The 15,252-nt window shown below is 38.1% G+C and overlaps 1 protein-coding gene across 1 annotated transcript in view; it reads right to left on the bottom strand.

Annotated features, from left to right (window-relative positions):
* Positions 1–1,782: 1,782 nt before the first annotated feature.
* The window catches only part of LOC149302996 (solute carrier organic anion transporter family member 4C1-like), a 38,977-nt gene continuing 25,507 nt past the window's right edge, over positions 1,783–15,252 (bottom strand). Inside the window, exons 4-13 of the mRNA XM_089481737.1 lie at positions 15,123–15,219; positions 14,184–14,305; positions 13,592–13,707; positions 12,840–12,984; positions 9,156–9,351; positions 8,341–8,494; positions 7,378–7,574; positions 4,068–4,132; positions 3,260–3,397; positions 1,783–1,913 (exon numbers count right to left, since the gene is read on the bottom strand). Coding sequence (XP_089337863.1) covers positions 1,783–1,913; positions 3,260–3,397; positions 4,068–4,132; positions 7,378–7,574; positions 8,341–8,494; positions 9,156–9,351; positions 12,840–12,984; positions 13,592–13,707; positions 14,184–14,305; positions 15,123–15,219 — 1,361 coding nt within the window. The remainder of the gene's footprint in view (positions 1,914–3,259; positions 3,398–4,067; positions 4,133–7,377; positions 7,575–8,340; positions 8,495–9,155; positions 9,352–12,839; positions 12,985–13,591; positions 13,708–14,183; positions 14,306–15,122; positions 15,220–15,252) is intronic.

Raw genomic sequence — 15,252 nt, 5'->3', positions numbered from 1 at the left:
ATGCTGGGTGTGTTTAAGTACAATTAAGTACTACTGCTTTTAGTAGGACAAAGAATTCCTCTTTGGACCCTAAATCTGTCTGTCCCCATTCCTCCCCTTGTGTCCGTCTCCCAGGGTCCATTTAGTCTCTCTTCCCGTTATATGCTGGTTGCAAGGTTGAAAGAGATGCATACATTGTTCTCGGCTACACATAAAAGAAATCCCTGAGACCCCATAAAAGCACACCCATATACATGTTTTATATGCAAGGTATACAAAGGCAGTTACACAGACAACTTACTGTACCTGTATGTCTATCTTATATATTTATTCACTGTTCAAGTAATTGACAAATGACAATGACCTCATGAAAGTTTCATATAAGTCATGGTGCTAGGTTAGTATCATACTTAAGACAATAATCTCTTACAATGGGAAAATGTTCCTTATAGCTGGACCATTCCATCAGTTTATTTGTAATTTAATGCATGATACCCAATGCGTTCTTTAAACCAGACCTTTCAGCATGTAAAACATTAGTCTGTACACAAAATCAATGCTACTGAACAATGTGGCAACGCTTCTCTTTTATTATCCATTTAGAAACAAAAGGCGATTAAAACAAAGACTTGTGGTAAACTCAGTTCAGTATTTCTCATTTCCTCAATGCATTTATTGTAGCGCAGTCTAATTAACTCATGAACAGGCCTTGGAACTGTTCAGGGCAGACTACCCAGAACTCTCCCCCTTCTAGGGGAGTGGCATCATGAGGGGGCAGGGTTATCCAGTTGTGTGGGTAGGGCTAGACCCAAACACAATTGAGTGTGATATAAAGGGGGATTAGGGTGGGTGTGGCCAAACACCACACCCCTGCCCAGAGAAAGAGGAAAGTGACTCAGTGACCCAGGGAAGCAGGGCTTCACCTGGAGACTCTGGGTCAAACCCTAGCATTACCAATTATGCTCATGAGGTGGATCTTCAAACTTGAATGCCTGATGAGCCAGTCCCAATATATAATATAAGAACATATAGACACCTCAGACATGCTGATGGCCCTAGAGAGCCCCATGTGTGCTCCATCTAGCAGACCAGTGTATTAAACTAAATGAGCTAATATTCTTGCCTCTTACTAAATGATACATTATTAGACTGCAAGTTCCTTGCTAAACTACTCACAAACTGTATTATAATAATAAAAATAAATCCCCTGTACACTCAAGTCATCTTAAATTATTAAAATAGCATATTTCTACCAAATGTGCTTTAATAAGAGGTAGCTGTATTATGAGTTGTAAAAATCATAGGCCTAAATTTGAAAAGGCAATTACTGCAAAGTAATAATTTTGTCATTTATGACAAAATTTCTTACTTTCAAAGTACTCAAAGTGTCATTTATCAAAATCACATGAATAACAACGGTTTCATCATATACAGCGATTCTGAATGCTATCAAGAAGCTGTTTTATTTTGTGTGTGCTAGATTATTGTAGCTAAGAGCGACCTTGATAAATGATACACCAGTTGTATTCACACAGTATACTAGTTTAAAAGGTTAATATAACCTTTGAGTAAAATTCTGTACAGTGTTTTAAAATTTTTCAGTAGAACATTTCATTAATTCCGGCAGAAGGCTTTTTCTTCCTCTTTGTAAATTGTGCGCATCTTTCTTCCTTAAATATTTTCAAAACCCTTGACATCTGATTCTTCCTGTTTTGTTCATGAAGACAATTATTTACACCAAATATGTCCATTATTGCTATTCGATAATTCCTGAAGTGGTCGCACGTACAAAAATTCCCGTATTCAAAGGGACACGGAAGAGATAACCTTATCGTTATCGCTGTCCTTCACAGTCTCTACATTGCCTTGTGGAGGTTTGTAAACAAAATATGCCACAAACAGGAAAAGTATAGTTATGGCTTTGCTTGCTGCACCTAAATGAGACAAAAATAGCAGAATAAACTTAGTGCACAACACTTTGAGGGGAGCATCACTATGGGGCAAGACTTTACAGAGACTTTTTAACCTAATGATATTTATGTATAACATTTAGAAGATGCATACTGTTTTTATTTACATAATTTTTATTTGAAAACCCATAATCTGCTGTTTATATATACATTATTGTGACTTTTAGGTCTCTAGAACAATGTCATGATACCCAGCAATACATACCAGAGCTCTTAGGAAAGAGAACATCGGGGAAAGACACAACAACAGAGGGTTCCTGGGGGTCTCCTAAACAGGGGTACTTGGCAGGTATGAATCTTTTTGAATCTTGACATAATAACATAATGCTATCTCTCTAATTTTGATTAGGGAAGCCCTGTGATGTTTTGCAAGCTTACAGCCCTTGGGGACATTTATCAGTAAGGCCTCCAATTGAACATCATGTGTGGCAGACAAAACCGTGTTATGCACATTGTTTTTGTAGGAGGAGAAAACAAAACTCTGTATTGTGTCATATGGTAAGGGATGAAATGCAAATATTGGTACCTAGTTAAGGAAACATATGTTTTTATTCAGAGAGGCCTTAAATATATTTATTTCTCCTTCCACACATTCTTAAAATTTTAACCAGTTTCTTTTCAAAATTATGAAAATACAAAATATATGCATTTTTGTAGCTGTTTTTCTCCTTCATTTTGATCATTAAAATGGGTAGATATAGTTGAAATGAAACCATATTGTTGGGATTCCAATATAAAATAGAAATTAAAAAATATGAATATGAAGTTTAAATTCAGAGCTGCATGTTTTAGCCTGCATCTTGTTTAGGCCAGACTGGCCATCTGGCAAACCTGGCAAATGCCTGGTAGGCTTGTGCCTAATGGTCCTGTAATTCTGTGGCCACAAGCTTGATACACATCTGCACAAGTGTAAAAACCTAGCTTGTGTGGTCAGGTGTATCCACCAGGTGTCCACAGATAGAACTTTATTGGCAGCAGGGCTTAAGGTGCGCAGGTTTACTTAAATTTCCAGTCTGTCACTGACCTTCTTCAATCTCCATTGAACTCTATTCTTGTAGCCCTCCTCCTAATTAAACAGCCTGAGATACGACAAAAGTTCTCAGATATCGTACACATAATAGGTAGTGTAAAGAAGGCCTGCAAATTTAGCCTGAGCTGCAAGTAGCATAGACATGTGCCTATTGTATCTAAGGATTCATTGATCACCGGGGAAATGATTGAGACATGCAGAAATCAACAAACCAAATTAGCATTTCCACTATTGTTTGAACTACAGCATGAAGACTTTTTTTGTTGCAGTTATTACTTACTGATGGCAATCAATTTATATGACGTGTCTGGATTATCATATGTCCAGCAAGCTCCCTTCGAACCACATTCATTTATGTTCCATAACATACAGCTACTATCTATTAGAACACCAAATGTAATCGGTCCAGGTATAGAACCTTAAATGTAAAAATAAAACAAAATCCACAGTTAAAAAAATATGAACACATTTTTATTCCTAAATTTGTATTAATTTTGCATTAGGTTTACATGCTAAAACAATTCTAAAATAGTAAATTTACATCTCTAAAACATCTGATGCAGTTATGTATATAAATAAATAGTCTTTTGCAGGTTGTGGAAATCTAGCATTTTTTGGTGCTGACACGTGTCTGCTAAATTATGTTTCTGGGTTTTTCTTTTACTATCCACATAATTTTTAAATATTTTAGATACGTTTTTATTTTACCAACAATGCCATTTTACAGTTTTCTCACCTTAAGTACAATGTGTTGTCCTTAAACCCATTAAAAACAATGCATTGTGATCCCGTACATGTACGGGCTTTGTCATGAAGGAGTTAATGATATAATTTGTATCTTTAACAGCTCTAAGATACTGAGTGCTGTTGACCAAATATTTTCTCTCTAAAGCATTCCAGAACAGCCTTTGCCAATGATCTAGATCCAAATTTTTCATGTCCTCACAGTCCATTAAAAGCGTGGATTTTCAGGGTTAATAAAAAAAAATTATCAATTTAAATGTTATGAATAAATGGACACTTTTAAGAAATGTAGAATTAATGTAAAACTCAGTGTGTGAAAGTCTAAGCAGCTGCTTGCTACTTACCCAACAATCGAATGAATGACCACTGCACTCCAAGGGCAAATGACCTTTGTTTATCTGGTACACATCTAAAAGAAAACCATTAGAAATTATGTCTCATTCCTGTACCAGAAATGTTGAAAATATGGATTAAGTGAAAATTACTCAAACAAACACAATAATCACAAACAAAAAATAAATTAAAAACAAAATGTAAAAGAAACCAGAAAAATAAAAAGTTGTATTAATTAGAAACAAAAATACTGATGAAAATATATAGGAGGGGAATTTAGTTCTAATGCTATCTGGAATGTATGGAGAAAGTACTAAGATTACTTAAGAGTAAATGAAACAGGGTCTATTTCATTATTTCAAGCACATGTGGCCAAACCAGCAATAAATTAGTACAACAACAATACATAAAATGAAGATATAGTTTGTATTACTACTTACATTACTACTTTACTGCTACATATTTGTATTCATGGAAAATAAATTACAGTGATAACTCTGAAGAATCCACTTCATGGTCTAAAAGCACCCTAAGCAGTTTCTTAACTTGCTTACACAGGTAATTAATCAAATGATTTTAAGTATATCACCAGCTGTTTGCTACCAAATAAAAAAAAAACTTCTGTAAGGCTAGGTTTCAACTTGTTTTTTTGTTGCTAAAAACGCCCATAGTGAAAAAACGCTGCAGCCAGAGGTTAGCTGTTCTTCAATAGGAAATCGCAGAATGCCATATCCACTTGGCGTTTTTTTGTTTGCCGTTTTTTCAGTCCTCTTTGGCGTTTTTCTGCTTTTTTGGGCTCTGTGGCAGTTTTTCAAAATCGCAGCATGTTGACACTCTGGCGTTTTTTGCAAGGAAATCATGGCGTTTTTCTCCAATAGAAGTCTATGGGAGAGAAAAAACGCCATGAGGCTAGGTTTCCACTTGGGTTTTTGTCCTGCGTTTTTTTTCTTGATGAAAAACGCCAAGAAAACTGCCACTGCATTTTCCTGCGTTTTGGCGTTTTTTTCTGGAGTTTTTTCTGGCGTTTTAGCCTTTATGTGGAAATTGCTTTTTTTGACCTTAGGCAGTTTTTCCAGCCTTTACAAGTTAGAAGTTTCACCCAGCTAAAAGGGATTAGGATAAATGGCAAGTATCTGCCCCCTGATGTCATTTACTTGGTAGAGTTCTACTTAAACACCCCCGCGGACCCTTTTGTCACTTTTCTGTGGTTTGTAAGGCGTGCTTTATTCCGAATGTCTGCTCCTCTAGGAAGATTGGCCCCAAATGATGGTGCAAATTGTTTGCTGTTGCTTTTGGCATGCAGGATCCAGTTGATGCGTCGCGTATGTTTGTTTGTAATGGCATGTTTGTTCCAAATGGTGTAGAATTCAATATGAACTTTGTTTTGTGTGAAACTGTTTGTTTCCAGCCTATTTCTCGTAGTTCACACAGATACTGGGTCCATCCTCTGCATTGTAACTGTGGAAAAAACGCCATAAAAAACGCCAAGGCAATAAACCCACATGGCTTTTTCATGGCGTTTTTTCTCTCCCATAGACTTCTATTGGAGAAAAACGTCAAGATGTCCTTGCAAAAAACGCCAGAGTGTCAACATGCTGCGATTTTGAAAAACTGCCACAGAGCCCAAAAAAGCAGAAAAACGCCAAAGAGGACTGAAAAAACGCCGAACAGAAAAACGCCAAGTGGATATGGCATTCTGCGATTTCCTATTGAAGAACAGCTAACATCTGGCTGCAACGTTTTTTCACTAAAAAAATGCCAGGTGGCGCTATTGGCGTTTTTATGGGCGTTTTTAGCAAAAAAAAACCAAGTGGAAACCTAGCCTGAAAAAGCCATGTGGGTTTATTGCCTTGGCGTTTTTTATGGAGTTTTTTCCACAGTTACAATGCAGAGGATGGACCCAGTATCTGTGTATCCTACGAGAAATAGGCTGGAAACAAACAGTTTCACACAAAACAAAGTTCATATTGAATTCTACACCATTTGGAACAAACATGCCATTACAAACAAACATACGCGACGCATCAACTGGATCCTGCGTGCCAAAAGCAACAGCAAACAATTTGCACCATCATTTGGGGCCAATCTTCCTAGAGGAGCAGACATTCGGAATAAAGCATGCCTTACAAACCACAGAAAAGAGACAAAGGGGTCTACCAAGTAAATGACATCGGGGGCAGATACTTGCCATTTATCCTAATCCCTTTTAGCTGGGTGAAACTGCTAACTTGTAAAGGCTGGAAAAACTGCCTAAGGTCAAAAAAAGCAATTTCCACAGAAAGGCTAAAACGCCAGAAAAAACTCCAGAAAAAAACGCCAAAACGCAGGAAAATGCAGTGGCAGTTTTCTTGGCGTTTTTCATCAAGAAAAAAAACGCAGGACAAAAACCCAAGTGGAAACCTAGCCTAAGGCTAGGTTTCCACTTGAGTTTTTTTTGCAAAAACGCCCTTAATAACGCCAATTCTGCAACACGGCATTTTATTAGTGAAAAAAAAACGCTGCGGCCAGATGTTAGCTGTTCTTCAATAGGAAATCGCACAATGCCATATCCACTTGGCGTTTTTCTGTTTGGTGTTTTTTCAGCGTTTTACTGCTTTTTTGGGCTCTGTGGCAGTTTTTCTAAATCGCAGCATGTTGACACTCTGGCGTTTTTCTCCAATAGAAGTCTATGGGAGAGAAAAACGCCATGAAAACGCCATGTGGGTTTTGCCTTGGCGTTTTTATGGCGTATTTTTCTACAGCTACAATGCAGAGGATGGACCCAGTATCTGTGTGTCCTAAGAGAAATAGGCTGGAAACAAACAGTTTCACACAAAACAAAGTTCATATTCAATTTTACACCATTTGGAACAAACATGCCATTACAAACAAACATACCCAACTGGATCCTGCCTGCCAAAAGCAACAGCAAACAATTTGCACCATCATTTGGGGCCAATCTTCCTAGAGGAGCTGACATTCGGAATAAAGCATGCCTTACAAACCACAGAAAAGAGACAAAAGGGTCCGCCAGGGCGTTTAAGTAGAACTCTACCAAGAAAATGACATCAGGAGGGGGCAGATACTTGCCATTTATCCTAATCCCTTTTAGCTGGGTGAAAATTCTAACGTGTAAAGGCTGGAAAAACTGCCTAAGGTCAAAAAAGCAATTTCCACAGAAAGGCTAAAACGCCAGAAAAAACTCCAGAAAAAACGCCAAAACGCAGGAGAATGCAGTGGCAGTTTTCTTGGCGTTTTTCATCAAAAACCCAAGTGTAAACCTAGCCTAATGGTTCTATTATTAAAATATAGGGATCAACATTTTAATTTTGTATTTCTTACCTTATGATAGCCATAGTTATTGGAGTTGCAATCATGAATGTGCTAACAACCACAAAGAAGAAAAAAACCATAAATATTATCAAAGTTGTACAGGTGGTTTCACATTTTCCAGGAGTAGCTACAGACATATTAAAACTGCCTTCAAATGTTGCTATTTTTCGAACTTGTTCTCCAATGCAAGAGCAATTGCTGTAAATCTTTGAAAAATAAAGAAGAAACAAAAAAGAAATTAAGTTGTGCATGTGCTGTACCTGCCAAAACATTCTTCCAGTTTTAGATGTAAAATTATACACTATGGCATATGAAAGAATGGCATATTGTATTAATAATGTACTAACCTCACACAAAAGCCTATACTTTACTATAATAATTTGACAGACCTGACAAGGTTTAAACTATTTTAAATGTGTCCTCATGTTTTGTTACAGAACTCTAGTAAATAGGTTTGATTGCAAAACACTGTACCAATTACATAATTGTGTCAAATTAACCAGAAATACTACATCATAAAATTTATTTTATTGAAGATGTTGACTGATGACATCATATATCCTAAAATAAGGCTTCAAGAAAATAGAATAATAGAAATGTAATGGCATATTTGGAGTTGGTTAATGTACTTTAACATAAATGAAGCACTGATTGCTTCCGAGTGGAAATTCTAAATGATCTACTTAGTCCCGGGGTCACATCTGGCAATGCTGGGAATGCATGCACATGTACAGATACAGTTTCAGGTAAATATCAGAATGGTTGTGACTATTATAGCACACCGTGACGCCCATAATGCCCCTTCAAACTCCAGCATATGGAGCATATTAAATTCTGCATGCCTTATCATTTGACCTCTATTTGTTTTATTCTTAGGTTTTATTCTTAGGTCACAGTTCACAGTAAAACAGCCAAACCAATATAACTTTATAACAACAATAATAATCATAGATAATGGTCAATTGCAGATACCTTTGTACTACCGTCTAATGTAGTAGAAGTACACCCTGCGTAGCACGAAGAAAAATACTGAACTCCATCAGATCCACAAACTGGGTCATAAAACGAGCGTTCACATGAGCAGTTGCTATTACATGGGGCTGTTATTTCCCCTATTTTACCTGTTCTAAAATAAAGCACAAACAGGAATATTAGTATGGTGGAAACATATACACATAGTTAATTTATATTTGATATAAGTTTGCAGTATAACAAGTTAATTGTTTAACAAGAAGTAATTCTTGAATATGTACAAAGACATTATTAGCAAAGCACTGACTAGCTTGATCTGTCTCTTTAAATGCTGGCAACTGCAAGCAAGGGATTTCTTCTGCCCCAGTCTTCACAGCACTTGCCCATGAACACTATGTATAGAATTGTTTTGTCTCCTACTACAATACTATACAATAATAAAATAATCTGCTGTTCACTAATTGTGTGTAAGATGGTGCTAAAGGGCAGTATACAACAGGGAGTTTAAAAAAGACATCCCTGTTGCAAATAACCTGAGACCGCACATGTTTATTTAAACATTCTCAGATGAAATGTAGCAAAGTAGATACATGGAACAGTCTTCTGGCAGAAGTGGTAGATGCTAAGACAATGAGGGAATTTAAACATGCATGGGCAAAAAACCATGAGGCTATCCTGAATCTAAGACAGGATCAAGGACTGATTAAAGTCTTTACATCAGGAAAAATTCTATGTTTCTATGTAACATGTTTTACGAGCTTGATTCCACAAAAATAAAGCCTATCTCTGCACAACTTTACATACTTTATACTTACCCATTATATAAAATGGACACTCCTGCAAATGGGTCATTCCCACATTTAGCAAATATAAAGACAGTCATCAGTGCAACTGACACAAAAGACATTATTATTGAGAACCGAATTATATTTTTGCATTCAATCTTGAATTTAGAAATAATGATGCCTCCTATAACTTGTCCAATGGCTGCTGCAGGGATAAGAACACCACCTAAAACAAAACAAAGAAATCTATTTATTTCTCATGGGATAACCTATTTAGTCTTTAGTATTTATTATAGATTTGTTGGAGAAGCTATATATTTCCATTTGCCCCGTGGAAATATCAGTGTAAATCATAAATTATATATAATTGTGAACAAATTACGGAACACACTGTATGTTCACTTCCCCTATCATATAACAAGGGCAAGATATTGTCAACTGACGATGTAACCAACTGCTTAAATATATCAACATGTATTACATCATCTACATCAAGTTCAGCACTTCTTTCAGAGTCTGGTCCTTTATAATCCAGCGTTATCAATGAGCTGAAATGTGAATCTCTCCTGCAAACTCCCGTCTTTCAGATTCTGAGTAAATGTTTGTTTACTCAATAGATTGTGGTAAGATCTGCTGTAGGATTACATTACATTTATTTATAAAGCGCTGGCAGATTCTGCAGCGCTCTTACAGCCAGTAGAACAATTTCACATACAAAAACACATACAATAACAAACTGGTGCAAAGGAGAAGAGGGCTAGTCGGTGGTTGAGGGGGAAGTGAGGCAATAGGAGAGGACTGCTTGGATGGGGATGAGTTGATCTGGTTCTAATGATGTGTTGAAGCTGTTGATTGTTCATATGGCTTGATTATGATGGTTGGGAGTAATGGGAAGGAATGTTGTACGCTTCCCTGAACAGGTGGGTTTTCAGAGAGGTTTTAAAAGTTGTGTACGAGGTAGAGAGTCTGATGGAACGGGGAAGGGAATTCCACAGGAGGGGTGCGGTATGGGTGAAATCCTTCTTTCTGCAGTGGTACTTGGTATGTAGTTTCCCTCCAGTTTAACTCCAGTGTAACTCTAGGAGGACTTTAGCATACCTCAGAACATCTCTCCTTCTTCCAAGTGGGTAGTTTTGGGAGGGGTGGGCTAGGAATGCAAGGGGCACAGATGTGAGATGGATGGGGCTAGCCGTTGATAAGGAGGTGGCTCAGTAGCGTACCTAGCGGGGGGTGGTCCGCACCGGGTACCGCTCATCAGGGGGGTGCCAACTTGCCGGCACCCGGCACCCCTCCAGAGACGGGCAGTAATGTCCGCCGCTGGAGGAGCAGGCTCGCAAGGGAGCGGTATCGGAGGTCTTTAGTAGACCTCCGGCTCCCTTGAGTGATTTTAAGCCGGGTTCAACCCTTGAACCCGGCTTAAAACCACTCAAGGGAGCCGGAGGTCTGTTAAAGACCTCCGATATCGCTCCCTTGCGATCCGCGCGGCAACAGCTGCTGTGCGCCGGGATTTGTTGTCAGATCCCGGCGCACAACACTAAAGCCGCGCCTACTGCCGTCCGTACCCTCTGACCCGGAAGAAGACAGAAGAACTGAAGAAGAGAAGAGGAGGAAAAGAAGCTGTAAGGAGAAAAGAGGAAAGGTAGGAAAGCATTGGTATATATGTGGATTGGTATGTGTGGATTGGTATATGTGTGGATTGGTATGTGTGGATTGGTATGTGTGGATTAGTATATGTGTGGATTGGTGTGTGTGGATTAGTATGTGTGGATTGGTATATGTGTGGATTGGTGTATGTGTGGATTGGTATGTGTGGATTGGTATATGTGTGGATTGGTATATATGGATTGGTATGTCTGGATTGGTATATGTCTGGATTGGTGTATGTGTGGATTGGTATGTGTGTGGATTGGTATGTGTGTGGATTGGTATGTGTGTGGATTGGTATGTGTGTGGATTGGTATGTGTGTGGATTAGTATGTGTGGATTAGTATGTGTGGATTGGTATATATGTGGATTGGTATATGTGTGGATTGGTGTGTGTGTGGATTGGTATGTGTGTGGATTAGTATGTGTGGATTAGTATGTGTGGATTGGTATATATGTGGATTGGTATATGTGTGGATTGGTGTGTGTGTGGATTGGTATGTGTGTGGATTAGTATGTGTGGATTAGTATGTGTGGATTGGTATATATGTGGATTGGTATGTGTGGATTGGTGTGTGTGTGGATTGGTGTGTGTGTGGATTGGTGTGTGTGTGGATTGGTGTGTGTGTGGATTGGTATGTGTGTGGATTGGTATGTGTGTGGATTGGTATATGTGCGGATTGGTAAGTGTGTGAGAGTGATGGGTGTTATGCTGTACCATTTCCAATGTATTTTTCATTATATAATTATGCTCTAGTACATCATAACTCCCATCACTCTATACTGTTCCATACAGTGGCAGAGCTGGGAGACAGAGGCCTTGCACCCCCACCGCAGGACTCCTGAAAGGTAAGTGAACTTCAAAGTGGGAGAGAGTAGATAGTTAGGAGGGGGTAGATAGGGAGAAGGGAGTGAGACGGGGGGATAGGGGGTAGATAGGGAGAAGGGAGTGAGAAGGGGTAGGTAGGACAAAAGGGAGTGAGAAGGGGTAGATAGGGCAATCATACTCCTATCATGCCAAGTCTGCGAGTACATCCTGGAATCTGGGTATGCCTGGGCATGATAGAAATGTGATTGCTGTTAACAATCATATATATATATATATTAATAGTTATTTAATTGTTTTGTCCTATTTTAGTGTGTTACTTACTTGAAATAAAAGTGTTAGATTTTTTTTTATGGTGTGGGGGGGGATCATATTCGGTTTCGGCCAGGTAAATGCTGCATTTTCGGTTTCAGTCCAGAATTCGTTTCGGTGCATCCCTACTACTAATGAAGTGGTAGGCCTACACCACATCAATGTTTGTCTTAGTATATAGTGATAGGAGTTATGCTGCACTATTGTCAATGTCTGCCTCAGTATATAGTGATAGGGATTACGCTGTACCACCGTCAATGTGTGCCTCCGTATATAGTGATAGGTGTTATGCTGTACCACCGTCAATTTCTGCCTCAGTATATAGTGATAAGTGTTATGCTGTACCACCGTCAATGTCTGCCTCAGTATATAATGATAACAGTAAGTGTTATGCTGTACCACCTTCAGTGTCTGCGCCGGTATATAACGGTAGAAGCTATGCAGTTTTAAAGTGTGTGTGTGGGGGGGTGCCACATACAGGATCCGCCCCAGGTGCCAAATACTCTAGGTACGCCCCTGAGGTGGCTATCCTCCGATAGTACTGGATCGGTTAGGAGTGGGCAAGGTTAAACACTGCTCTGGCCTGGAGAAAGAAGTGGCATGGAGACTCAAGGAAGCACTGCTTCATCTGTAGACCCTGGGTGAAACCTGGAGAGGTCCTGGGTATGGATCTTGGCAGTACAGCTTTTCCATTTTAATTATTGCCAGTATAGCTTAAGATGAAAAGGCTGATCTGACATGTTCTCTGTCATGTTTTAACCTTTTTGAAAGTTATAGCGGTTGCACCCTATTCTCACTTGTTGCCTAACTGAGATATATTCAGATATGCACTTCATGTGGCCTGTCACATTTGAATCACACTGGCACTTTTACAGAGCACATGATTGACCTGAATGGAAATGAATCATGAATGAAATTATATTGCCACCTACCTCCTAAAATGGCTGAAAAACTTGATGTCAATGAAAACTGATTTTCAATAAATTTGGGGAGAAAAGTTGCAAATCCAGTGGTAATCAAGGCATCAGAGCAGCTGGCAAATGTTAAGGATAAAAGAACTGGGTTTTTCAGCATTAACTATGAGAAACACAGACATGTTATTTAGTAGGGCAGATATGGGTAATACCATAAGTCATAAAAACAAAATCGAACACCATCTGCAATGTCTTTCAAAAAACCATTAAACACAGAGGCAGGTGTCTAAAATGACAAAGACAAATCCCTTCCTCTCAACCATTAGGTAAAAACTCTTAAATAGCTTCCTCTAAGTCAAGTAGAAAAATAACTCTTAAAGCAAACACCTTGAGGATATTAAACTTGTGCGGCCTCATATGGCATTAAAAGGGGCATTATATGCTCACTATGAATGATCCATGCAGAGGGAGCAGAAGAAATTACCATGCTAATGTGTATGTTTACATCAGGGTCAGTAAATGACTGCTTGTGTGCTTCAAATTGAACAGACAGTATGAAGGGGGATACACATTTTCCAATTGCTTATTTTTTAAGAAAAAAAAATGTGTATCTTTAAATAATTGCGTAAAAAAGGAGTGGTTTTCAGCTGTCTGTACTCATGACATCTTCAGTGTGGCTGATTTTAAATGTAAGAGTACATACAGTGTATGAATCATTAAGCATTAAATAAAATATTTATATTTTGAGTTTTATGAAAGCTCATCCTTACCATCAGTGCCATAGGAAAATCTTTGAAACTTTTGCCCAGATTTTTTTCTTCTACGATACTTTCACTTCCATTGTTATGTGCTTGGGAAATCCTTTGAGACTGAATTTTGGCTGTGCCTAAGGGACATGGAGAAACCTTGACGTTATGGGATTATTAACCAAGCACATCCAACCAAAATAGAAAACGCATTGCTATGGGTGAGATTGAATTAAAATGTGCTATACATTGATGAACAGGCTATTTACAGAAAATATAGTGAATATTAAAAACAAGAACTTTGGACATTTAAAGTACAGATAAGCAATATAACTTTCTATGTAGTCCTGATCAACGAAAATGTGTGTCAAATGTATGGTCTGTCTGTAAAATATATTTTGGTCTGCTATAGAACAGGGCCAGTTGGTTGGGTTGGAAGCTGCGTCTCCTGATAAGAGTGGGCTCTTTTAAGAAGACTCACAAGATAATCTACATCGTCAACTACCTAGTTGTATATTATATACCCTATATAAGGCATGATTGTGGAATACAAAAAACATGTAATTTATATTTTCAAGACATGGATGATTTATTCTTTTTGTTATAAAATACATACCAGGCAAATGCTTAGGGAAACATGAAAAGGGAGCAATTAGCAACCATGTTACCAAGCCACAAATTAAAAATGCAATCCACCATGCACCAAGCCACCTTGGATCGCTTGGGGTAATATTTGGCCTATAAAGAAGAAAACGGAATTGTTACTGCATTAAGTTACTGTATTATTATATTAAGTAGTTAATACAAAACCTATTTCAGCCAGAGGATAAGAGCACTATTAGATATGCATGACTAGACTTGATCTCAGTTATATGTGGTCCATTTATATTAATAGGTGATACAATGTATCCTCTACACAAAAATGTAAATAAAGGTATTGGCACAAACAGCATCTGTTTTAGAATCTGCTGTGATTTCGCATGGAAGATTATTTTTAAAATGTTGGGCTTTTATTAATATTTTTTTGAAAGGCTCTTTTTTGTGGCAAATTTTAGGACTCATCTCTCAACATAAATAGATTGTTACTAAAGAGCAAGATGATTCCCCCCCCCCCCAATTTTAAAAAAAAATAAATTACTCCCCTCACATCTCTTTGGGCAGAAGATTGAGGTGAGGGGGAGGCAAAGGATGCACTCCATGGGTTCTGCACTGTATATTAATATATTTAAACCCCACTACACCAATTAATTTTGCACCTTCCAGTTGAGCACATACAAGGTGATTTAACTTGCATATCTTTATCTGAAAATTGCAGGATGAACTCAAAGTGAAGTAGAGTCTGGTTGGTTGAGGAAATCCTTAACTTGGCTAATCATTGTCTTATTAAATATCCCCAAGAGGCAGTAGGGGCAGGGGCCTCATTGACCATTTGATCTATCCTCCTAAACAGAATGCATAATGCTTTAAGAAAGGGTCCACCTTAAAACATGATAGCAATATACGATAATCAAATTGAAAGCCTGGCAAATAAAGCAAAATAAAATAAAATACTTACTTTATTCCTTTGTCAAAATCAATATATAAGTTTAAAAGCTGCCCTCCTATCAAATACCCTATAGCTGGACCCACTACAGACATTCCATATGCAATTCCTAAAACAAACAAAAAAGTACAAGAGGTTTTGA

Source organism: Sceloporus occidentalis, unplaced genomic scaffold (genome assembly GCF_023333645.1).
Source record: "Sceloporus occidentalis isolate IW3139 unplaced genomic scaffold, rSceOcc1.0.p SCAF_16, whole genome shotgun sequence".
Taxonomy (NCBI): Eukaryota; Metazoa; Chordata; class Lepidosauria; order Squamata; family Phrynosomatidae; genus Sceloporus; species Sceloporus occidentalis.
The sequence above is the reverse complement of the archived record's forward strand: the minus strand, read 5'-3'. Positions and strand labels throughout refer to the sequence as shown.